The sequence below is a fragment of the Amblyomma mixtum genome, chromosome 2 (assembly GCF_055824585.1).
Source record: "Amblyomma mixtum isolate Tamu chromosome 2, ASM5582458v1, whole genome shotgun sequence".
Lineage (NCBI taxonomy): Eukaryota > Metazoa > Arthropoda > Arachnida > Ixodida > Ixodidae > Amblyomma > Amblyomma mixtum.
In genome coordinates, this window is record NC_143013.1 from 83,019,978 (window position 1) to 83,044,815 (window position 24,838).

At 47.1% G+C, this 24,838-nt stretch overlaps 1 protein-coding gene across 2 annotated transcripts in view; it reads right to left on the reverse strand.

Moving 5' to 3' along the window:
- Positions 1–1,981: 1,981 nt before the first annotated feature.
- The window catches only part of LOC149359957 (carcinine transporter-like), a 28,559-nt gene continuing 5,702 nt past the window's right edge, over positions 1,982–24,838 (reverse strand). For both annotated transcript variants that reach the window (XM_089572060.1, XM_089572059.1), the window contains exons 3-10: positions 18,210–18,364; positions 17,891–18,059; positions 17,663–17,789; positions 14,859–14,971; positions 13,038–13,252; positions 10,646–10,824; positions 6,475–6,638; positions 1,982–4,558 (exon numbers count right to left, since the gene is read on the reverse strand). In XM_089572060.1, coding sequence (XP_089428186.1) covers positions 4,471–4,558; positions 6,475–6,638; positions 10,646–10,824; positions 13,038–13,252; positions 14,859–14,971; positions 17,663–17,789; positions 17,891–18,059; positions 18,210–18,364 — 1,210 coding nt within the window. In that variant the 3' untranslated portion in view covers positions 1,982–4,470. The remainder of the gene's footprint in view (positions 4,559–6,474; positions 6,639–10,645; positions 10,825–13,037; positions 13,253–14,858; positions 14,972–17,662; positions 17,790–17,890; positions 18,060–18,209; positions 18,365–24,838) is intronic.

Consider the following 24,838-nt stretch of genomic DNA (forward strand, 5'->3'; position numbering starts at 1 on the left):
AGGAGTGGTCTTCGCAGGAGATGTAATGAGCCGAATAGATAATCGATAGTCTAGGAAACTTTGTAGGGTAGGGAGAGAATTCAGTGAAGTAATCAAGAGATGAAGACGTTCGCGAAGACAGGGCAGCCGCTGCTGGCTCTGAACAGGGCGACCTGACAATCAATGCAAAGAAGGGAGGGAGAGATTTTTATGGCTTAAAACGTTTGGTCAGACCCTCCTGCAGTGCATTTTTCCGCCATCGCTTACAGCCTCGAGAGCCTGCTGGATAGCGGCTTTTCTAGCCCCAGTGAACCTAATTAACCAGGCTGATGAAATGTTGGTTAGAGGTTGATCAGGAACTTGGTTGATCAGGGGGGGGGGGGGGGGGGGGCTTAAAATGATGGTAAAACTGTCGCTGCCACTTTCCCGCCTCTCCGTAATGTTGCTAGTCGAAACACTTCTTGCTGTACCGACCCAATAATATGCAGCGTCCTCCATTCAAGAGGATTATTAAGTGTTAAGGTGCAGTGAAGAGGAATCTGAACTCGTGTTTTTGCCGCGGGTACTCAATCTACACGTTCTGAGCAATCTTAGAAACTTCAATTTATTGCCCTCTGTGGCCGATTTCCCTAATTAAATCAAATTAACGTCCGGCTCCCACCTTTATTTTTTTAATTCTCCCCGTACGGTGGGCGGTGTCGACCAAGGCGGGGAGTGCCTTTCACCCAGTCTCGTGGCGGCTTGCCGCTCTGCCATCAGCGGGGTAATACGTAGTAGTCCGTAGAAGCAAATAATCCGCGCGCATTTTTTTTCTGCGGGCTTATTTTGCGGCTATATTATCTGCGAATGAAACTATTCACGGAAACCTAAAAAAAAACAAATAAAGCGAGACCAAAGCCTCCACGAAGCTGGCTAAAGGCACTACATGCGTTGGTCGACTCCGCTCATCGTACGGGGAGAATTCGAAAAAAAAAAGCGGGAGCCGGCCGTTAATTCGATTTAATTAGGGAAATCGGCCACACAGGGCAATAAGTCGAAGTTTCTAAGAATGCTCGGAACGTGTAGATCGAGTTCCCGCGGCAAAAATACGAGTTCAGATTCCTCTTCAGCGCACCTTTAACAGAAAAAGATTTTTTGCAAATAAAAAAAAAGTGACAAAATACATAATTATTGGAAATGGAGTCAGCAGCCTATGGAGCCTGCCTCATCGCTACTGTGAGTCGGCGCGTTTCGGCTCTGTGGAGTGCAACATGACGAGAAGGCGTGAGCTAGGAAGGGGACAACGCCGACAAAGCAAGCGGTCTCGCGAAGTGACGTTGTAAACAGGTGGGGCTAGCTAGTGAAACTGCATAAACAGTTCATTAGCCTCCTCTTCACTCCCCGCTCTGGGGCGCAACTTTAAACCATTCACGGCTGGTACTCCGCAGTACAGTGCCTGCAAGTGCGAAAGAAAGGTAGGAAAGCAGCCTGCAGATCGACCAATGCCCGTTGTGAGATTTCCTTGGTTTCTTTTGCGTGCGTGTTACACGTGGTAGGCTGGCTGCACTCTCTATAGGCCTGTTTACATGAACTCGATAGAGTCGAATCGAGTTTGCTTGTCAGGTAAAAAACTAGTTGTCGGGTTCATGTAAACGCTGTCGGGTCGAGTAAAATAAGCGGCAGAGCGAGTAGAGTTAACCTGCAGGGGCTAGGTTAACTCGGTTGACCCGCCTTTCTAAAAGCGCGGAGTCGAAGAGACGGGTTAGCGGGAGGGGAGAGGATAAATGTGAACCTGTTTCTCGCCGGCGCTGTCCGCCTCCGAGACAGCGGAGCCACCATCTTGGAGGTAGCCACTGCCCTCTCCCGCTTGCGCTGTTTGACGCTTGGTGTCGCTGGAGTTAAAGCGGTCTCGACGCTAAATCTGAGTTCATGTAAACACGCAGTCGTCGAGTTGGGCTGACCTTGTTTAACTCGATCCCCTGACTCGACCCGCCGCGGTCGGGTTCATGTAAACGCCGCTTATTACACTGTGACCAAGTATTGACTAGAAACAAAGGTGTACGGGGTTAACTCAGAACAGTTTTTATTTTTCCGCTTCCAGCATGCCCATAGCGAAAAGTGGTAGCAGCACCTCTGGATGCAATCACATTGGAGCTGTGCGATAGGGTTCAGGGACCTTTAATTCATGCAATGTGTCTTACGCTCACAGTTTTCCTATTCCCACGGGTTGGTGCCACGCTTGTTGCTTAGCTTGTCAAGAGCGAGAATTACAAACACATACGTACAGGCGCGGACAAAAGTAAACGGAGCACGCAACTGTCTTAGAATATTTTTCACGCGTCACCTAACTGAAATTTCCAGCAGTGGTGCGCGCATGCTGGTAGCGGAGGTTGGTGGGCTTTCTTGTAGACAAATAACGCTTCTTCATTACCAATGGAGAAAGCGTGATTGCACTTCGAACGCAATAGCGTGCTCCGTTTACTCATGGCCACGTCTGTACCTTATATCATTGCATGCTTCACACACTTTTCGGATTCTACGGCGGCTCCCTGTTCTTATTCTTATGCCATGGGGAAGCGCTATCAATACGTTTGTACGACGAAGGTGATTTGGGGTTGGTCAAGGACAATTGACTTATCTTAACACTGTGAACATTCTTAAGTGCTTTATCCTGGCTTCCCTCTTTCATTGCACTCTACTGACTCGGAAGAGTTTGGTTTGAGAAGGGAGAATGCAGGCGTCAATAAAAGCGGGGGTCGATGAACAGGACCGGAGGGATGTGAAGAGCTTTGGTTAGAATCTGGAGGCTTTCTAGCAACAGTCCAGTCTGTCTACACCATTCAAACTATGCAAGTAATTGCATGGACTGACGTAATTACAGAACAAACAAAAAGAACAGGCATTCCGCTCTGCCATCGCTGCGCGATGACGTCGAAAGATTCAGCATGACCATGTTGAGCAACTGCTAGTAACGTTGGCTGAAATTTAGTTCTTGCGTGTACATCCCACCTGCTGCGCAGTCTTGTGCCCTCAGTAAAAAGCCTATGAGCCACATGATCTGGCGAGAAAATCGAACCTGTTTAATAGGATTTATTATGAGGCGAGCGCCGTCCACACCATGTCATGAAATTAGTGACTGTAATTGCAGGACGGGCTATAATATGGCCATTTTTTGACGCCTGTTGTCTACCTCGGGAAAGTGAACCACTGTCCAATTACTTCTTAACAATGTGTAAAGGATCCAAGCAGAGCCAGGTATTTAGTGAAGCGGTAGTTGTTGTTGAGCAGAAACATTTGTTTTGCAGTGGGCTTTGCTTCAGTGATAATGGCAATGAGTAGTGACGGTTATTGTGAACTAATCTATGAAGTAGTTCTGCAAACAAACAGAACGCTGTCAATACAAATAATAAAAGCAACATTTTCTTACACACGGGAGCGCGCTGTTCGCTGCAATGAATGATAGTTGCTAAAAAATGGCGCCTATGTCTTCCATTTTATTTGTGCGCCACTGTTAAAGGACTCTCTGGTGATGAATGCCTCTAAATTGAGCTTGCTTGGCAGCTCCAGTGCGCTCTGTACGTGCAAAATGAGTCAAAATGGTGCCTCATCTTCACTGCAAAAGTCCAGGTCACCATGTTTCCCAAAGCCTCCAAAGCTAAGGTCAACATAGGTCTGTTGCCAAAACGGGGAAAAAAGGATAAGCCGTTTTTCACACTTATGTAATTACATTCGGATACAACTAAAAAACGAAGCGGTTTTTCCCCGTCAAAGGGGACCCTCTTCCAGCGATTGGCGTCGGACGATTCTCATGACAATGCGGGGAGGGGACTATCCCCAGCCATCGAGGGAGGGGACTATCCCCTTTCCTTTGCCACTCCCTGTATTGTCATGCTAGCATTGTTATTAAAATCGACCGACGCCATTGGATGGAAGTGGGTCGTTTGAAGGGGAAAAGCAGCATCGTACTTGACCTGTATAGTTGCATATTGTTACTTGACCTCTATAGTTGCATGCATTTACCCCAGATGACAAGCACTGCAATGTGAACTTGAGTAAAAAATTTGATCAGCGGGTTTTAGTTATCCCTCTAATTTGGCTTGTGAGGTCAAAGGCAAATTGAATATACACAGTCATGGAATGCTTGGTGAAAGTGATTAGATAAAGCCGAAAGTGTATTCACTCTTGGCACAGATTTTACCGTCCTCGTGCTCAAAAAGGATTTCATACTTCGCTGCTCAACTAGGAATCTTCTGGGCGCTGTCTAGCGAAAAGTCTGATGACGTCTTGACATAGGCCATGCTCCCGGATGATTGACAACAGTGAATGCGAATCTAGGGTTGCGCACGTAGAACGGTACCATGGGCCTGTTTGTTTACTGGTAAGGCGCATGTGGTCCAATCCTTTTTTATCCTCTCGTCATATTTTTGGAGCGTTAGGTGCTGTAACTTGTGTCTTCTGAACTGGGGTAATCCTTGTAGAAGACGCCGCAGTGCATGGAGAGTATCGTGGCAATCATCCTTCAGCTTGCAGAGGCTGCATTTCGACGGATGTCTTCTCACCGTTTTCTTTGTCATGTCGAGACTTCGAAGACTCTTCTATCCTGATGGAAGAAGAGATAAGCAGACGTCTGGTTACGCTTTAATCCTCCCATCAGTGCCAGGTAACATTAGAGAATCTCTTGCTACCCTTCCTGTTCGGGGAAAATATTGCACAATCCTCAATATATGCATTCTTCGACACCAACGCATCAGTACACTCCTGACCAATCCCTGTATTTCCTCTACCGTCCTCACCTCTCTCTGTATGCCCTAATTTCCCCCACCACCATGTTTCTCTGAAACTATCCCTTTTCTCCTGCCCTGTTCCTATTCAGTATCCCCATTGTCATACTCCTCTTCGCGAACGCAGAGGGCGTGGCTAGCGTCGAAACGGCTGACGGACTAGTTGGCATTGGCAACCATGGCGCAGGATATCCTCGAAGCTTAATCCTCCATAGTAATAAAGTTCTCTCTCTGTCTTTCTCTTAATCGTATTGGCCACGCTCTCGCTTCACTGTACACGGCTCATATTATGGTATAATTTTTAAAATTATCATGTTTATTTCACCACTCGATACAAGTGAGCGAAAAAGAGGTGGCTGAAGTAAAAGCTACTGTCTCCGCAGCTTGACAAAGCCTCAGCCACCTTTACATCAGCAGCAGTGACATGGCGAAAGCAAATACATGCGTTAGAAGACATTTTCAACAAGCCCAATCTGAACTTGCAAAAAGGAATTTATCAACATAAGGCGAGCAAGAAACACTGCATTGCAAAAAAAACAACAACAACAACAAAACAGAAGGCAGTATAACCGTTACACAAACAGGTTCGCTATGTTCCTATGCGTCATTGTAATAATATCTATGTGCTGGAAGTCAATATCGTTCAGAATGGTGGTTTCCGCTGATTGCTCTTTTTAAATGTGCCGCCTTTGTCAATGGTGTCCAGCCCAAAGGGTTTGCTTCCATGCTGCGTAGAGCGGCCATTTAGAACCCCTGGAAGTCCCAACCTGTGGACAAGTGAGGGAAATAGTACCCCGCAGCTTTGAGAGGCGTAGAACAATGAAGATGCGAAACGAGCCCAACTGCAAGGCCCAGACTCAAACCCGATGGGCTGTATAATTTTGACGAAGACTGCGCGTGTTTGTGTAGAGTTCCCTTCATGAAGTGTTAAACGTACCACCTTTCGAAGCAACACTGGCAGTTTCGGGCAGCACCATGCACCGCAGACCAGTACATGCGCCCTGTTTTACAAGGGCTTGAGCCTTGAAAGAAGTTTGGGAGGAAGAATTTCAAGAAACAAAACAGCTTAGAAGGACATAACGCGCCACATCAAGCGTTTTCTCGCTGCAGTGTCCGGCCGAAGCTGCTGGCATCGTCCAAGCAGTTATCAGAAATTGTTTTCTAAAATGAGACCATTCTAGCGGACTTTACCACACAAAACTACACAGCTAGGAATGAAAATATCACCACGACAATAATTTAAACCTTTTGGGCAACGTTTCTGCAGCTCAACGCTTAACGTAATTTTGTTCGACGTTCTTTCCAAACTGTACGTACCTAGTTTGTGTACTGCGGGAGCTCTAAACACTTGCACCCTTTTAGAAGCCGTTGCCGTTGACTTCTGTGCACAAGTGAATGGTCTGATGACTGATAGAAATGACTCATGCGTCAGATAAATAGCTGTGATTGCCGTAAAGGTGCTAAGTCTCTTTCAACAGAGTTCTGAGCTTTCGAACTGCTAAGTTTCAAGAATAATCTAGCCAGGAGTCATACACATTGGAAATAATCACAGGATCTGCTGTCAAGAGAAATGACGCGAGAAAAAGGAGTAAACTATAAAGCTAAGGATGGAGAAAACAGAGCGAAGGAAGAAGTATGCTTATAGAAAGATACTAAAGCAGAAGAAAGCGGCGATGGAAAAATTGTTATATTAACTTCAATCTGTAGCTCACTCTAAACGGAGATCGTCCCTCACCTGTTGAACGAGAAGAAATTCTGATTGGCGCCGAACCTCTGGGCTTCCTCAACTGTCTGGCAAAGCGGGTAGCCCTGGGTCTCGGGTAGCCAGGATGCCGCGATCCCGGCAGCCGTAGTCAGTACCGCCAAAAAGAGGAACGGAATCCAGGCACCGTACCTACCCTGTATCATGACGTGAACGGTTATTCTCATCGCGTGCTAATGTGCACCTATTGCGCAGGTCACATAAGAAAGTTCGATTTCTGCTCACATTCTGAGCTACTTTGCAAAGTTGTTCTAACAAGTTAGTCTACTGTGCTATGCTTATGTGTGCAATTGTGTGCGTGTGTGATTGTTCTGTCGTTCATACTGCGTACAGCAGAGACGGGCAAGTTCTCTGCTGGTGTGATTAAGAAAATTTGCCCATTCTTTGGGGACTACAGTTATGAATGTGCGGATAAGAAGCACAAATGTGACTCGACAAGAGTGCACTTGAAAAGTTGTGGCAGATTTCAGCCACTAATGGTTTGAATCCCAGTTGCGCAATGCAAAACATTCTAATGGACAGTCTTTATGTATAAAGAACTAGAATGGGCGTACCCAGGAATGTGCGTTCCTTCGTGCTGATTGATTTTCATTAAGGAAATCACACATGCTGAAAGCCTACTGCTTTGCCCATTCGCAGGAAAGCATAATTAAATTTACAGATTGTGAGAGGAGGTGTAAAAAAATGATCTGTTGAAAGATTTGTTGAAAGATCAACTCCATAAACGGTAGAGAGCTTTATTTGAAGGACAGCAATTAAACCACGTAAGGAATAAATACCGAAGTAGAAAATGCTGCAATGGAAAAATATACTCTTAGGAAGTCAATGGTTGTACGAGAATTCGCCTGGTGAGACATTGTACTATTGTAATGAAAAACGCAGTCACTGACAAACTCAGGTTGTTATTGATGCTTCGGAGACGCTGCAGATTCCGCGAATCGTCAATACAGTTCGACTTAGTCAGTGACTGCACTTTTTATTAGTATGCGCTCTGAAATGGAAAAAAAGAATGACTAAAAGAAGAAGGCAAAGGTGGATGTGATTATCATCCGTTCCGCCAAAGTTTTGACACTCGTCGCCAACATAAGCCTTCCACATCCTCCCCTTCTGAGCACCCCATCAAAATATAGACAGCCGTATAATGTGCACTGCTTACGAAGAAGCCATAGTGTGGCTCTACCCAACTGCTTTCCTCGCACCGAATCCTGATAACTGAGTTAGTCCTGAATTCGATTAACTTCTTACTGCATCTACTTCCTTACCTGCCCAGCATTTCCTCCCTCTGTTCAGTGTTTCGGTTCTCATTGTAATTCATATGACCTTCCATTTTTGTCATTGCTGGAAACTAGCATCGGCAGCATCGGCGCAACTGCGACAGCATAAGAATGCGAACGACACATGCTCACTCAGAATAACAGATTGTTGTTGTGAGTTGGTGCATGATGCAGCAGCTCGCCTAGCAGTGTGTTATTATGACCTTTCCTCTCATTAAATTTTTTTTCTCTGTTTTCGATATTAACACTGGCTAAGCCTGCAGCTGGTGCCAACTGCAATCAAGTGATGTGCGACGCTGCAGAAAGATCGGGCTAAAATTAAGGACGACGCCGACGATTAAATGTTGGGGTCAGCACTTCAAAGTGTGTGTACCCAGGTAATCCCTGCAATGTGCTATTCCGGCCTTCTGAGTTTTCAATTCCCGCTTGTAGATTCGGTGCGTGACTAGAACCTGTGTCAATCACGATACCTGTAATGCACAGCCTGAAAACCCGAAATTCCATCATCTTTAGGTTGCATCTTTGTTCCATTTTTAGGTTGAACCTTTGTTCCAGAAATTTCAGTACTACAATGATACGACCAGTGCAACGAATGAATGCGCAGGTTACGCATGCGCTATATCTAAACGGAGCCACCCAAATGTGACGTTTCTGTTCAGTTTCTGTCCCTTTTCATCAGTTGGCACTGGCTGAGGCACTTCCACGCCCTTAAAAAGACACTGAGGAGAAATTGAAGTTGGCTTGTATCGACAAAATACCAGCTCCTGATTACGAAAACTCCACTCATACTGAAAACAAAGCTCTTGTAGGCTAGTAAAGAGCAAGAACCAAAATGCGAAGAATGCGGAGACGAACTTACGGTTAACCATATTTTAATCTCTTGTGTTAAACTTAAAAAAACTAAGAAAAAAGTACTTCAGTCAATTTTATAAGGAATGCATTCCTTTCCATCCAACACTGCTCTTACATGACAATGCCATTGTTAACATACCTTCTATTTTTAACTTTTTAAAAGAAGCAGGCTTACTCGAAAAACTGTAAACATTGAACCTCTGGCTCGCTTATTGCATGATACACCTCAGCCGCTTTCTCATTCCTGAGAAGAAGGCTGAGGCTTTTATTTGATTGGTTGGGATCCTCGACATCCTTGGCCAGCCAAGGATGGCCGCTGAGGCTGCCTGACCTTTTTTTTAAGCTTTTACCTTTAGCCATTCTCAAATCTCGTTTTGTCTGTTATTACTAGGTAGTTAAACTTTTTAGGCCCTTTACACTACATTTTTATTAAATCACACAGAAAACATTCTCTATTACCTTGTGTTTGGCGCATGATGGCCTTAGATGCCTATGTGCCATTAAACCCAACACAACACAACACAACACAACACAACACAACACAACACAACACAACACAAGAACCGAAATACAGGTATCGCCGCCACAGGCCGAACTCGAAAGTAAAAGCGTGATGACGTCATAGAACAAGAAAGTGTTGCTAGAACCAATGGTCCTAGCAACACTGGGGCACGAGAAGCCATGAATCACTGGGGCGCAGCCAATGCATGCGCAAATCTCGTTGACTTCGCCAGATGGCGCCACGTACCCGGCAGCTACGCGCGCCCCTGCAGCATCTGGACCAATCAGCGCCTGCTCACCGGCTGTAGGCGGGCTCCCGGTATTCCGCTAACGGTAACAAGGTATACGGTATGCTAAAGGGTCCATTTGCGAGAACTTCGTTGACGACTTCGAGAACGAGATCCATCGTAACACTGGCAGAACGCCGGTGCAAACGTAAACGAAGCGACGGTAGCGACGGCCGCAATAGCCGATAGACGCCTTGGACGTGCGGCCGGCGGTAGCTTTCTTTTCGGCTGCTACTAGGCCGCACTGCTGGCTGCCACAAATCACGGAGTCCGCGTTACGTCATGTGCACGGCATGTTTCACGTCACTTAGTCCTGTGTCGTCATAAGAGAGTCCCAAGTTTAAATCAGAGCAGCGGGAAAAACTTTTTCAACTTCGAATCCAAATTTCTTAGAAATAAATGCATCTTTAGCTGCCGGCTAAGTGGCAACAAAGCCATGAAATGCCGAACTATCAAATTTTGCTATAAAAAAATAATAGAGCTCTCCTCACTGTCCCTTTAATGTCGCAAGGACCAGCTCGTCGGCGTAGCAGATGTTATGAGAGGAATAGAATCAGTTGATAAACATTGTTACATTTTGTTACGTTACATCATCGGAAGGGCCATGCATCATGAGTGCCCTTTACGCGTGCCGTTCTTACGACTCTTTACCTTAAGTTGTCCTTGTCCTCGAAACCAAAGCCGGAGAAGGACTTTGCTTGCTGCTGCGCCCTATCCTTAAATGCGGCAGCTGGCAGTACTAAAGCGGAAATAAATTAATCTTGAGATTAATAATTTACAATGTACGACCGCAAGACTTTGTCATGACAACTGGTTCCTCTGTGCGCCGTTTAATATGTTTGGTGTGGTTTGGTTTATGGGGTTTAACGTCCCGAAGCGACTAAGGCTATGAGAGACGCCGTAGTGGAGGGCTCCAGAAATTTCGACCACCTGGGGTTCTTTAACGTGCACTGACATCGCACAGTACACGGGCCTCTAGAATTTCTCCTCCAAAGAAATTCAGCCGCCGCGGCCGGGATCGAACCCTCGCCTTTTGGGTCAGCAGCCGAGCACCATAGCCACTAAGCCACCGCGGCGGCCGTTTAATATGTTCATGCAAAAAAATAACTCTGAATGGTTTTCTACCACGTATATTATCCAACTCGCCAAGTTTTCTACTCCTATCAAATAAGAATGCAATGTATGCGTCGTTCTCTCTCAGGGTTCTTGATGGAGAAACAGCAGACATACCAAGTAAATGATGTGAGGCACGGATAAGGTGAAGATGGAGGCCAGGGCGCCGATAACGCCTACGGAGAAAGAGCGCAGCGGTGTGGGGAAAAGCTCGTCCGACTGCTGGTACATCATCATGTACGCCGCCGTTGTGGAGAACTTGGCCACGACCGATGCGATGAGGTGCACCACGCCGGCTGCGTCAGAGAGTGGAGAGCAGCGAGTTTCTACATTTGTCAAGATCTGCGCACAATGAAAAAATGCACGATTAGAACTCAAATTAGATCTAGGTACGAAATATCTAGTGTGAACGTGTACGAACTTGTATAAATTTTTCCTGTGGGCAGCGACCGTTACGGGAGTGCTTCGAGTGCAGTGGCAACATTCTCGATCAACAGGGATGGCCATGAAGGGCCTGCAGGAACATTTCAACATTTCAAACCAGTGGTAGGTTGGGGCTCATTGGCATTGAAATTTATTAGCCGTAGCCCTGCTCCTGCAATAGGAGAGAATGACTGCACAGTCTGCATGCAACGTTTAGGCTCTTGAGTTCACGTCCACGTCATGATTTAAGTTTGGTTTGGTTTATGAGGCTTAACGTACGAATGAGACTCAGGCTATGAGGGACGCCGTAGTGGAGGGCTCCGGATAATTTCGACCACCTGAGTATCTTTAACGTACACTGACATCGGACTCTGTATGAGCCTATAGCATTTCGCCTCCATAGAAATGCGACCGCCGCAGCCGGGACCGAACCCGCGTCTTTCGAGTCAGAATCCGAGCACCGTAACCACTGAGCCGCTATGGTGGCTGTCTGGATTTAAGTGCACAGGTAGCTCTTCACGTGTAGAAAGCAGTAATGATGCTGTAAACAACAATGATAATTGACGGGCTTTTGCAATTAAATGTTCTGCCGAAATTGCTGGCGACATACGGTGCTGCAGCATGCATAACGACAAGTAGCTGATGGGCTACCTATTGTGTATAGTTTGGTTTTCTTTGCCAGTAAAAAAAGATAAAAACACAAATTTTGGCAATTTAAACGAGTTACGTGCACTGGATGGCTTGCTCTGCCTGAAGCTTTTTGAAAGTGCCAGTATTTTGGAGTGATGTAGGCAAAATTTCTTGTGCCATAGCACTGGGGTAACTACGTTTTCGAAATTAAAATAAATGATATAGATATTACTTATGGTGGGCTATGCGCTTCACTAAGCAAGAAGAACAGCAATAGGTAAAAAGGTAACTATTAAAATTATAGTTAGCCGACCTACTAGTCAGCAAGTCAGATGCATTCTGATATGCTGCAGCGCTGGCAACGCTGTGCCGAAAAAAGTGCTCTTCTAGCTCAAAAAGCTTATTTTTTATAACTGCCGAACATCTTGGGTAAACAGTCTGTACAAGCTCGGTGGGAGATATTGCAGCGTCATCGTGGATTTCCGCGTTGCTTGAGTGTGCTGGTGGACTTGGGATACGGGACGCTCTGGTCAATGGCAATGTGGAAATGTATGAACGTGAATATTTTACGAGTAAAGGAAAACCGCAGAACACTCCATCGCAGTGGACACCTCAACCATGACGTGCAAAAAAGTATGTAGGAAAGACCGAAAGGAGGAAGAGGAGATAAAGTATCGCCGTATCGATGGTGGTGGTGGCGACAAACTTTTTTAATACTCAAAGAGAGTTTGGGGGTCAGAAGACCCCGCTACATGGTCGGTATCTTTAGTCCGGGACACCGCATGACAAGGCCCCGTCGCGCGCCCGCTTTACTAGAGCCGTTTGGAACTCCGGTGTGGAGCAGTTGAGGGGGGCAGTCTCCTATGCCTCTCCTGTGGGGGAAGGGGGAAGGTTAGGATTCTGAGTACATGCCCACACCATGCGAAAGATATGGCAGATCTCTCCACAGTGCGAGCAGCGCCCATCTATGTTCGGATCAAAGTGTTTGGCGATCGCAGGACAGAGAAGAGTTCCTGTCTGCAGGCGCCGCAGAGTTGGCTCTTCCGCCTTACTCAGCCCCTTGGCAGGTGCCGGATAGAGGCGGTGGCTGTCGCAGTAATGAATTAAGATTTCGTGGAACCGCAGAAGCGGTTTATCAGCTTCTGACTCATGGAGAAGAGCTAGGATGAGGAGGCCGGTGTGATTGGAGGAGTGCTCCGGATTCACTTAGACTATCTCAGGCTCTTCAGACGCATTGACACCGCAGAGAGGACGAGTGTCATTTGCTTCTCGCCTCCATCTAAATGCGGCTACCGCGGATTGGAATCTTTCCCTCGGGATCATGCTCAACTGACGCAGGGCGCCGTCACGCAGCTAAAAAAGCGTGTCGCACTGTGTCTCATGCTTCTTGGTGCCCATAGCTCGTAAGCCCTCACGCCGGCGCTCACAACTAAAATATTGGCAGCAGTGGACTCACACGAAGGCGAGACCACGGCTGCCCAGCAAGCGGAAGCCGAGAGCAGCATGAAGAAGACGTTGGGCCAGCGGCGGCCGAAGCGGTCCATGCTCCACCAGCCGACCGCGTTGGCCGGAAACTCGACCATAGCCAGGTACAGGAAGTTGAGGAACTCGTTGCCACTCAGGTGCGTCACGTTGATGTGGAGGCCGCCGTAGACGCTGCTGTTGGCAGACCTGGATGCGATACAGGTCAAAGATGAAGCCGATACCATAGCTGGAAGTATAGGAGTGAGGTACAATGATCGGTATCCATTTTGCTCATCACCTGTCCCGTGGTTATCGCTGGTGTCGGTGTATTGGCGAGTGCGGAAGTACGAGAATGTTTGCTCACCCTTGGATACCGATGTGAGTAATAATAAAGGAAACTTTCAGAAAGCAAAGATTTTTTTTTATACGGTGAATAACTTAACGATGCGTTAAGAGACCAAGCATCCATAGAAGTAGAAGAAACAAAATGTAAGGTTGGTGCTTACATTCGGGGTTTAATTATTATTTGCACAAGAATCAATTCTGCCGAGTGTCAGTGCCGCGCAGCCATGGAAGGTGGCGCGGGCACTGAGAGCTTGAGAGGCTTAGTCTGAGGCGTATTTATCGATGCATGAAATAAGTGGGCACAAAATGAAATTGGCATTTTACGGTGATCGACCGCATGCGCATGAGTGAGCAATCCATGAAGGGCATTTGCAGAAATCACTTTTGTAAATGCTACGAAGCTCGCCATACCGCAACCGATAGCTACCTCGTTTTAACGAAAATATATTACCGCTCAATTCAAGGATGCAGCTTTTCTTGTGGAAACCTCTGCTAACATTTTTACAGCAACCCGAAAGCGCTAAAGAAGGCCATCAGATAAGATACAGCTGCGGTAAATTTTTTCATGTCTCGAATATCAATCTCATTCGAACAGATAAAGCGTAACAGCACAGGAAGGTTCAATTAATCCGCAGTCATCCAGTGCTTCTTCTCCCATAGTCCAGATACCACTTAGGCAAGTTAGACACACCATATCAATGAATAGAATTCGAATAGAAATACTTTAACAGGCTCGTAATGCTACGTTTCCCCTTGAAGAAAGAGCGTGTCGTCGCCACCGTAGACGTGCTTGAGGCTCCGCCTCTTGAGTTACCTACGCCTGCGCCCGCTTCAGCGGTTTCGCTACACTAGCGCTCCCGGGAAAGCGGGGCCACGCGTTCCCGCGTTCCCTTTAAGTACGAGACATACAGCACAGTGAGTGCGCTCTCCATCAGTAGTGTTCATCGCTGTGAGGCATGCAGGCGTGAACGTCTGTATCAGCAATTTCCCCAATGCCGCATGTATTGCTCAATAAATACAAGCATCAAGAGGCTGTGCTTGCTATCGGGTACAGACTTTAATCGAAATTCTAAGAACAGTTATGGATATTACTTACGGTGCGCTACATGCATCTCAAAAACTGAAGTGCCTAACAGTAATAGTTAAAAATCTAACTATTTAACATTAGCTAACAATTAGCACGTCTCAGCTGTATTCTGATGTACTACACCGCTGGCAATGTTATGCTGAAAAAAGCGCTGTTATGGATAAAAAAGCCCATTTTTAAAAAATTCTGTAGTCTTTGGTGACACTGTATACGCATTAATTTTTGCAGCAGGAGGAGCAATAAGTATTTTTTTTTTCTATGGAAAAACAACTTTTCTTGCGGTTTATCATCATGTTTGTGACACCCCCTGTAAATGAATTTTTTGTTTACCTCCTATGTCTACGTAGGTAGCGAGACGAAGGAAATGGCATATTGACTCACCGCACTAGCGTAAAAATCAGCAGATACTTGCGCATCTTGGTTTTAGTGATCAGGTCTAGAACCGAGCCCGATTTTTCCACTTCCTCTTCGGCGCTGATGCCTTGCAGAACTTGCTGAAATAGATAAGCAGTGACGTATAGAAAGAAAAATTAGGAGGACGATTAAGATTCGCTTTAACAGTAGACACGACAGCGCCTTCACCTCCTTTAATGCCCCCCCCCCCCCCCCCCCCCCCCCGGTGGAACTGGCGCGCGATGGAAACTTTCCACACATGTCGCCACGGACTGCTTCGCCTGGAGACCGGCGCGACAAGCCGACGCTTTCGATGATGACCAATCACAAATGACCTATTACAGACTTTCCGAAATCTCATGTATCGATTTCCAATCATAAAGAGCATTTAATTACGGAGTAACGATCTCATACATCGATTACAATCATCGATCACCAATCAGCAATCCCTATCCACCGATTACCCATCCCCATTACCGATTACCAATCTACAATCACGTTTTCTACCAAGGTTATTGATTAGAATCACATTACCGATTACCAGTCACCACTCACAATTACCGATTGCGAATTACCATTCTTTATTGCGCCAAATATTTAAAAAAAATGTACAGAAATCCGGCCTGCCAAAGCCTCATAGGGCTTGAGCGGCAGAGCCCGACAGGCAGCGGAACCGCGCAGACATACACACAGGCAAAAAAAAACACATTCAAAATAACGGACATCAAATTAGTATGACGGTGAGAACAAAATAGACACAAGACTCATGTTACATGAAGGAAAAAAAAATCCTCATCAGATTAAATCGCAAGGAAGAAAAACCAAAGTGGCATAACAATACCTCAGATCAGTGCAATAAATACAGCAGTAACCAATGACATCACAATATTTACTTGACAGGTGGTAAAGCACATGCATGATGTCGTAAACCCTCTAATTAATGTATCGCAGCATCTTTTTTATTTTGTATTTAGTTTTTGCCCGGCGAACACTTGGAGGTAACCTGTTAAAGTGAAAGGGAACGTAATGATCTCTTAAACGCCTTCCATATCTTGTAGACCGTCGGGGAATACAAAAAGGTTCCTTCGGTCGAAGAGACCGTGTGGGAACATACGGAATCTTATAGTCACTAAGTCAAAAATGTTTCAGGACGATCGTTTCCATCAAAAGGCGATCAAAATCAGGTAGAGAAAATACCTTAAAGAGATCAGAATTGGAGGGAAGGCCTAAATCATAGCCGATATTTTTTAATAAAGATCGTAGGAGAGAATTAATCCTGCACTTCCAGCGAACTGCACAGTGACCATAAATCGTTATGCCATAGCGCAGTATGCTATAACCAAGGGCGTTTACGATAACTTTGCGTATTGAAAGCGGCATGTAGTACCTGATGTTGTAAAGCACACAGGAGACGGTTCGGAGCTTTTTACAAACGTGGGACAAGTGATCATTCCATGAAAGAGCACTGTCAAAGTATAATCCTAGGTATTTCACTGTATTTGTATAGCTCAAGGGTATACATTGACATTGGGAACAATCAGATCCGTGCAAGAAAAGGTGATGGTTTAAATCTACCTTCTTCATCGGGCTGTGAAAGCATATAAGCTGAGTCTTAGAGCTGTTAACTTTAATTAGGTTGTTTGAGAACCAGTCCATAGAAATTATTGCTGCAGCTTGAAGAGAAGAAATTGAGTCAGAGTAGTTCGGTGACTGGGTTACAAGTACAGTATCGTCAGCGTACTGGTACAGGCCTACAGGAACAAAGTTTGAAAGGTCATTCACGTAGACGTTAAATAACAGGGGACTAATTATAGAACCTTGCGGGACGCCAGCTTTAATTAACAAAGAAGCGCTCTTTGCCTGGCCAATGGAGATATATTGCGTTCTCTGCAGTAAAAAATTTTCCAAAAGCGAAAGAAACGCTCCACGGAAGCCTAACTTGGACAGTTTACACAATAACACAGTGTGACACACGCTGTCAAAAGCCTTGCTGACATCCAGAAACAGTGCACACACCACTTGGTTACGTTCAAAAGATCGATTTAACATGTCAGAAAAATCCTCCAAAAGCATTTCCGTCCCTTTACCTTGTACAAAACCATATTGACACGGTGACAGGATTTTGTGCTTATCTAAAAAACTTGTCATTGTAAACAGCAGATGTTTTTCTAATATTTGAGTCAAACAGGGCAAGACTGAAATAGGACGATAATTACCATTACCATTCTCTATCTAGGTTATACTTCACGACATACGAGGCCAGTACATACTACGCCACTATATAGTCATAACACTTTGAAGAAGTGATATGTGCACTTCCTCGGTGTACCCACCCCATCTGAGGTGCACACCCCCTGCTGGGAATAACTGAGGCTAATAATTTATTGACAAAAATTTGTGCCCGAAGCTCCATTTACAACATTCGGTACGTAGTAAAAAGCGTCCGTGCAGCTGTTAAAGTCCCTTCTGCCTTCTGAAAAAGATTGGATACTATGCCACTAACACGGATTTCTCCTTAGCAAGAGTGATTGTCGGGCTAGATGATTTGTAGCTTGCACCGCTAGGAAGATTTACAGAAAAAAAAACTACTACACGGAGACAGACGGGAGGACAAATGTAGGCTTAAAATACCAAAAGCGCCTGACGGAAGAAGTAGTCCTAACTATCAATGTTTGTTTTCTGACTCAAGAAGAAAGCACCCGAAGTGAGGCCCTCAGCGATAAGACGATATATGAAATGCCTTTGCAATTGGAGGAAACGGTATCGCCGAAGAATCGGTCAAGCGCACTAACCTTGAGCTTCTGGTCGAGGTCTACCGGAGGTTCCACTTTGTTGCGGGCGGCGATGTTGCGCAGAATGGCCGAGGCCTCTTGTAGCCGGCCCTGCGACAAGAGCCACCGCGGAGATTCGGGGAGGATCCTACAACGAACACGTGCGGCCCATCAACGATAGAGTACGGAGGCTCAGCTCACCAACGGAGCCTTGTGGGCGGTTTAAGCGAGGAATCACGAACAGCTCACTTGAAGTACAAGAGGAGCGGCACCGTGCACGAAGCGCTCACGGTGGCCAGCACCACCCACGTGCGGCTCAAGTAGGCGACCAGCGGCAGCATGCACATGCCCAGCGTCCAGCCCATGCACGCCACTCCCAGGATAAGGGTGCGCTGCTTGACGCCGACCAGTTCCAGCACTGCATAGACAAACACGGGAAAGAGCACTGTTTCCGATGGGCGGGAGGTGCTCATTAAAGGAATGCTGAAGCCATCTTCAGGACAAGAACCCCCCCCCCCTTTCCCACTCCTCATTATGAGCAGCTGTGTGCATTAGTTGCGAGACTCACTGATGATGTAGGGCACCTGCTCGATCTGGGGATCCAACAGCGCGTTGATGAAGCACATGGCGACGAAGACGGTGAAGCTGGTGGCCAGCGCAATGCCGAAGCCCGCGAACACGGCTACGGCTGCGATGGCAAAGAAGATCGGCCTGCGGCCGTATCTGCAACGAAACAAAGCATAGAAACATAACTTGTTTCTTGACCATGCAAAAACCCTTCCTCTTTTATCTTTGTTTCTTTCAGCTCCGTCATTGTCTATGGAGGCTACTGAAGCACTGGTCGCACTGTTTCTGATGATGTTTGTTTCATACACTGATAGCCACTAAGTTACGAGATCCAAGAAAGGAGCTCCGAAGGTGCACTGCGAGCGCTAATTGTGCAAGTTTTGCCTCAATAGTATTGAAGCTGCTCATAAGTGGGATCCACCTATCATACAACAGCTGCACAGAAGTGAGGTACGTTTCCAGGTAGAAGTTTTTGGTGCACAGGTGCGAGACAGAAACTAATGGTGTCTTCGACTGGTCGCTCCCACGATCCGGTTCGGATTTGGCAACGTGAGAGCCGCTCTAGCTCCGAGCGCACAGCGAGACCGGTCAAGCCGAATGGTCAGCAAGTTTTCAGAGCGAAAGCGCAAGAAGGAGGGAAAGGACCTAACTTCCGGAATCGCCACACCGCAGTGGCGCTGCCGCTGCGGCTGGTGTCAACGACAGCAATCACACAGTCTGCACCGCCCACGTCGCCGTCGGCGCTGAACCTGTATCGCTGCACCAGCAGTTTTTCATCTCCGGCTCGCGTCGAAAAAAAATAAATAAAAAATTAGTGTCCCGTTGTACCACTCTGGATATGCCGCGGCAGCCCCCAGATGTGACAGCAACACAGACGGCGTACCCAGCTAAATGATTCGTCTGCTTTTCGACATTTCCCCTCACAGAGCCACACAGCAGGGACGTTTTAACTGCGTCTAATACCTAAAGCGCCAAAACTTGCTTCTACGGATGCGTAAGAATGCCTCGCCAGACCGGTCGTGATGTGCCCTGGCTACCCTGGCTTCGCATCCGTCTCCGCGAAACGGCGGAAGTGGCTCTGTCACGTGAACACATCTCGGGGCCGCTCCGACTTTTTTCTCGGAGCGCCTCAGAGCGCTCTGAGTTGGAGGCGGGCGCTCTGAAAGAACCAGCCGAATGTAGTCAGAGCGCTTGATTTCGACCAGCCGAACGTGCGGCTGCATCTCAGAGCGCTCTAGAGCGATCTGAAACGACCAGTCGAAGACACCATAAGGAAAAGCGTCTTCTCTGTGTCTCAACTCCGTTCCCCGAAGCAAAGGTTCCTGCACGAGCGAATAGGCAGCACAAGACGCTTGATGATGACACATTTTTATCACTACTTCGATCACCCAATATAGCCAGAGGCTGTGTCATCACCACGGCGTTAACCTAGTGAACGTGGAATTAGGCCTTCGTATACTTTGACAAAAGATGATGGGATAGAATATACGCTGAGCGGCTTTGTACATCCGGTTTTTTGACACCGCCCTAGAATCAACCTTAGCAGGCATTATGTTTGAGCAAGGTTTTACTGCTGAAAAGGCGCTTGTCATTGTCAACTAATGAGTATTGCCATATGGTGGTGATGTCAGTCTAGCAGTCAGGAGGACACTGCTTTCAAATGAACTCTTTATTGGGCTCACAAACGCCCGCCAAGCACTGAACGGAGAAACCCCGGACAGAGAATCCCCGGACCGAGAATCCCCGGAAACCCCGTATTTCCAAAAGAGAAATCCCGGAGGCCCATTCTTCTATGTAGGCAGTGCCGGAGGATATGACTGTGCTTGCCTTAGTGGAAGCTGAACAGGATGCGCTGTTCGGGGGTCTACCAAGCTCTGCTATCTTTGGCAAGGCTTGCAGAAAATTGGGTAGGCTGGCAAGCATGCAGGCGTGCGACTGCAATCATTGGGGTGAAAGATAGGGCTCCTGGCGCGGGCTGGAGGGACGTCTTTGGCCGCGTACCGCGGCGCTGAAAGACAGGGTGGCTAGTCCAATGTAGTCGGCATCGTTTTTGAGGCGCAAAGTGCATGCTGTACCTCTTCGCGAATCACATCGGCAATCATCGGGGCAGACGCCTCTGATCAAATGCTTCACCTTCTTTTCTCCAGGCCCCTAAGGGTCTGCTCGACGGAATAGGCGAGTCATTACTTCAGCAGAAGCCGTCGCATTCTCATTCGTATGTTGTATGCGAGGTTGCCGCACAACCTCGGATCATTCTTTTCGTATGACGCTTCTGAATGTCGTCAAAATATCTATTTTAAATGCGTCCCACGTTGCCAACGAAGATTTATGGTTTTTGTACCAGGCTAGGGAAGAGCCTTATAGGGCAAGAAAAAAAACTACCGTTCCTGATTATCCCAGGTGCTGAAAGCGGCCACACGATTATACTGGTAAATCCATTCTTTATGATATTTCCTAGATTGCCATTGAAGGATGGGAGCTAACGGGATGTGTGAACAATGGCCGATGATGGTATAGTAGTCATAGTTGATGTAGTAGTTGAAGCTCGCTTCTGTAACAGGGTGCGGTCCTACAGTGGTTCGTGCTCCGGTGGCAACCATTCAAGTCGGCGACTAGCTTGGTGGACTGGCGAAACGGGCGCAACGAAGAGATCTAGTGTCACGGCTTGAAGGAGGTGTCCTGAATATGAAGGGCTACCTACATCGGATGTCAGGTGATGCTGAAGGCAAGCAGTCAGGAAGACATTGAAGTGTTTCCAAAACAAACTTCATCGGGCTGTCTAGAGCCCGCAAAGTACTGAACAAGACGGTGGCGGTGATAGCAGGAAATGTGCCCGGCGGTCATCAAAGAAACAGAATCCCCGCCGCTGTCGGCCGCGCTACCTACAGCACTCTCGAACGGCATACAAGTGTCTGCGCTGGGCTACCAAAACATTCCAGATAAGTCTTGCCGCATCTATCGCCACAAACAAAGTGATAAAGTCGCGTGGCGGTGTCTTTGAGTATAAAGCGATAGGTGTTACAAAGTTTCTCGCTATAAGAACCTGCATGCTGTCTGGCTCAAACGATGTTTTCAAGAATCAACTCTATAGACCACGCGGTGAGTTGTAACCGTTGCGATGAACTGCGTTTTCTGCAGACGAGCAAGGATTCAGCGTAGGGAAAAAATTGGCAGTGGCTTAGATCTCATGAAACCCGGAGAATTGCGAAAGCAACGAGGAGAGAGAGAGAGGCGATGGAGAGCGCGTGGCAACGGCGGCGGCCCCGGCACGCTAGCTATGCACCGCTACTGCGCATGCGCAACTGGCGAGCGCTGCGGCGGCACCTCTGAGTCAGCCACGCAGCGACGGCGGCGGCGTGACAGCTGTGCACCATGTGACGTCACTCCTCCTCACGCATGCTTAGTATGGCCTTCGGTCAGCTCCGAGAAATGGCCCGGCGGCTCACGTTGTGTTGCTTTCGCAACAATAGTGCTTTCTTTTTAGTGTCTTGGTGGATCGCTGTTCTGATTGTGTTTTCGTTAAAATTTGGAGCCCTGACACGTTAGAAAAAAAAATGACAGATTGGTTTGGTTTATGGGGGTTTAAAGTCCCAAAGCGGCTCAGGCTATGAGGGAGTCCGTAGTGAAGGGCGCCGGAAATCTCAACCAGCTGGTGTACTGACATCGCACAGTACACGGGCCTCTAGCATTTCGCCTCCATCGAAATTCGACCGCCGCGGCCGGGATCGAACTCACGTCTCTCGGGTCAGCAGCCGAGTGCCATAACCACTGAGCCACCGCGAAAGTGAAAGAAGACAGTGCGTTTACTTGCGCTACAACGTCATAGAAGAAGCTGCATCCAAGTAGGTGCATTTTTGACTTCACGGAGCCTATTGATGTCGTCCAGACACGCTGCTCGCTTAAGCCATCCAAGGTGCTGAGGTCAGCCCGCATGACGGCTTCTCCCTCGATTTTTCTTCTCCCCGCCTAATACTTCTCCTTTTCGCGGAGGGCGCTGTAGTGCTCCTTTTCTTAAATTCCCCCGATGAGAAACATCAAGGGGCTTTAACTTTTCGTCGGTCTCGTGCTTCTCCATTCTTTCCCTAATTTCCTCCTCGATCTCTCCTGCCCAAATTACGGTGATGAGGAAGGCCCGGCTGCTGCAGTCACAGTAAAATTTGAGTAAAATTCAAACACCTTGTGCCATGGCTCTCTTTGGCCACCGATGCTATTGCTCCATAAAAGTCTATCATATTCATCTTCAAAATTCGAGAGAGCTGAAAAGGTGAGGTGTGCTTGCTTCCGCTGCAAACTTATACACATAGCTGGAGATCATAAGCAGTTGACACCTGCCGCAGTGGCTCAGCATTGAGGGCGCTCGGCTGCTGAACCGGAGTACCCGGGTTCGAACCAGACCGCGGCGGCCGCATTTCGATGGAGGCAATACGTAAAAGGCGCTCGTGTGCTGTGCGACGTCAGTGCACGTTAAAGATCCGCAAGTGGTGGAAATTATTCCGGAGCCTTCCATTACGGCACCTCTTTCTCTCTTTCTTCTTTCACTCCCTCCTTTATCCCTTCCTTTGCGGCACGGTTGAGGTGTCCAGCGAGGAGTGAGACAGCCACGGCGCTAATTGTTGTTGTTGTTGTTGTTGTGACTGAGAGAAGGATGAAAAGGAAATTGCACGGGACTGCTACTGGCTCGAGCCAAGCCACCACCGCTGCCACGTGCAGATAGAGGAGAGTTAAGAGATCAGAGGAAAGAGAAAAAGGAAAGTAAAGACGCGCGCCGCAGCAACAACTGCGTCCGCCGGAGCGGACGCTGCTCAAGAAACAGATAAGCGGCCGAAGCCGCGCTCGCCGAAGCGAGAACAGATACACCTCCCACCTAGAACGCGCTTATTTGTATGTATCGGTATATTGGATATTCGTATATATAGCTCTTACTTTGAACCGTTAGCGCCCCAGAACAATAAAAAAACAGAAATGACTTTTCTTTATGAGGAAAGGGGATTTGTCTACAGCTGAAGGCGGCTATTGATTAGCTGTTTGAAAAAAAAAAGCTCTCAGAACCCGACTGAGAGCTCCTTAAGGGAAGAATGCCCTCCTAAAAAACAAACCTGCAGAAAACTAAGAAATTCGTATATTCGCATGAGAAATACCCTCAAAGAACACTAGCGACAACTCTATTAATTTCTTGTGCTTAAAATCGACTGCATGGCTCACTGTGAATACGTTGTTATGTCCTTGCATAAAAGCTTGAGTTCAAGAAAGAACATTTTTTCCGTCAGTTAGTCCAAACTCGCGACGTTAGCAGCAAAAAAATACTGCGGGATTACAGGTTGGACTTGAATGCTGGCATAGCCTAACTCCTGGAACCAAGTAGCAGAAAACTGCCTTGACGTCACCGCAGTTTGCTTGCGAAAACGACCATTGTTTTCAATACAGTAGTGCCTCTTTACAATGGACAATTTGCGTTGTACAATGGACAAGTTGCAACAGAAGAGTGTGCCCTAATCTCTTGGCGAAGCCCGGAGGGGACGCACGTCTGCGTTCCCTTTCATACTGAGCGACCCTGTACATATGAAGGACAGATCATGCTGCGTTTAACCTGCGGTTACGGCCTTAATATGCTGCGTATTCTGGCTACCTGCTGCAATTGACTAGGACTACGGCTTTCGTGTTTGACGGATAGCAAACTCCGTGCTCGGTTAAAAGTAGCCCGAATTTTTTTTTTTTGAGGCCACGAAATTCTAACACTTTGCAGGAGCAAAGGTGTTATGCGCTTAGCAAATGCAATGCGATGCATAGAAAGAGGAGGTGAAAGCGCGAGATTCTGCGTTGAATCTCTAAGGTGCAGAGTGCGGTGTTTAAAGGCATTGGCTTCATGGCTTTCGTTCGGTCTGTATAAATAAATGGCATCCTTTCTTTATAAATATTTGTCCGCCTTACCCTGCTGCAAGCTCCAGCAGCGTCGGGCTCGTCGTGTTTTTGTATCACTCCCATTGCGCAATAACGGAGCATCCGTGCAGATCTTACTCTAAGGCGAGTATTCTGGCGCGCCTTATCTGAGAAGTCATCATGTACCGCAATAGTGCTCTTAATCTGCCCTGGTGGGGTTCCCATTTGATGTAACGGGTTGAAAAGAGATCGTGGGTTGAAACTTGATGACGTTTCACGTTTCGCAAGCACAAATTGGCTGCCCATGGCGCAATACAGAAATCGCTGGAAAAAGCTTTTCCACTGCGTTCCAGTTGCCTAAATAGGACAAAAAAAGTAGAAAGGCCGAGCATTTAATGTAACATAGCTGGGTGCGCAAGAGGACGAGGTAGAAAGAATGCGTAAAGAAGATATGTTTGTAGGCCCTGTGATCTCGCTATATGATGACGTCATGTCATGCGTAATGGTCCGCCTATAACAGCTTGCGTTGTAAAAACAACTGAGAGGAAGATGAGTAACAAGAAGAGAAAGATAACTTCTAAGAGGATGACATGATGTCGCTAAAAAGCCGGCGCGAGGTTGGCTTGGGGGTCCCCCTGACACATCCTTCCGCAGACATCGACCGCTTGTTGCTATCGCATACTGCTTTATTACACTTCGTCTTCATATTAGTTGGTGAGCTAATTAGTGATCTTTATTTCCTAATTAAGTTTT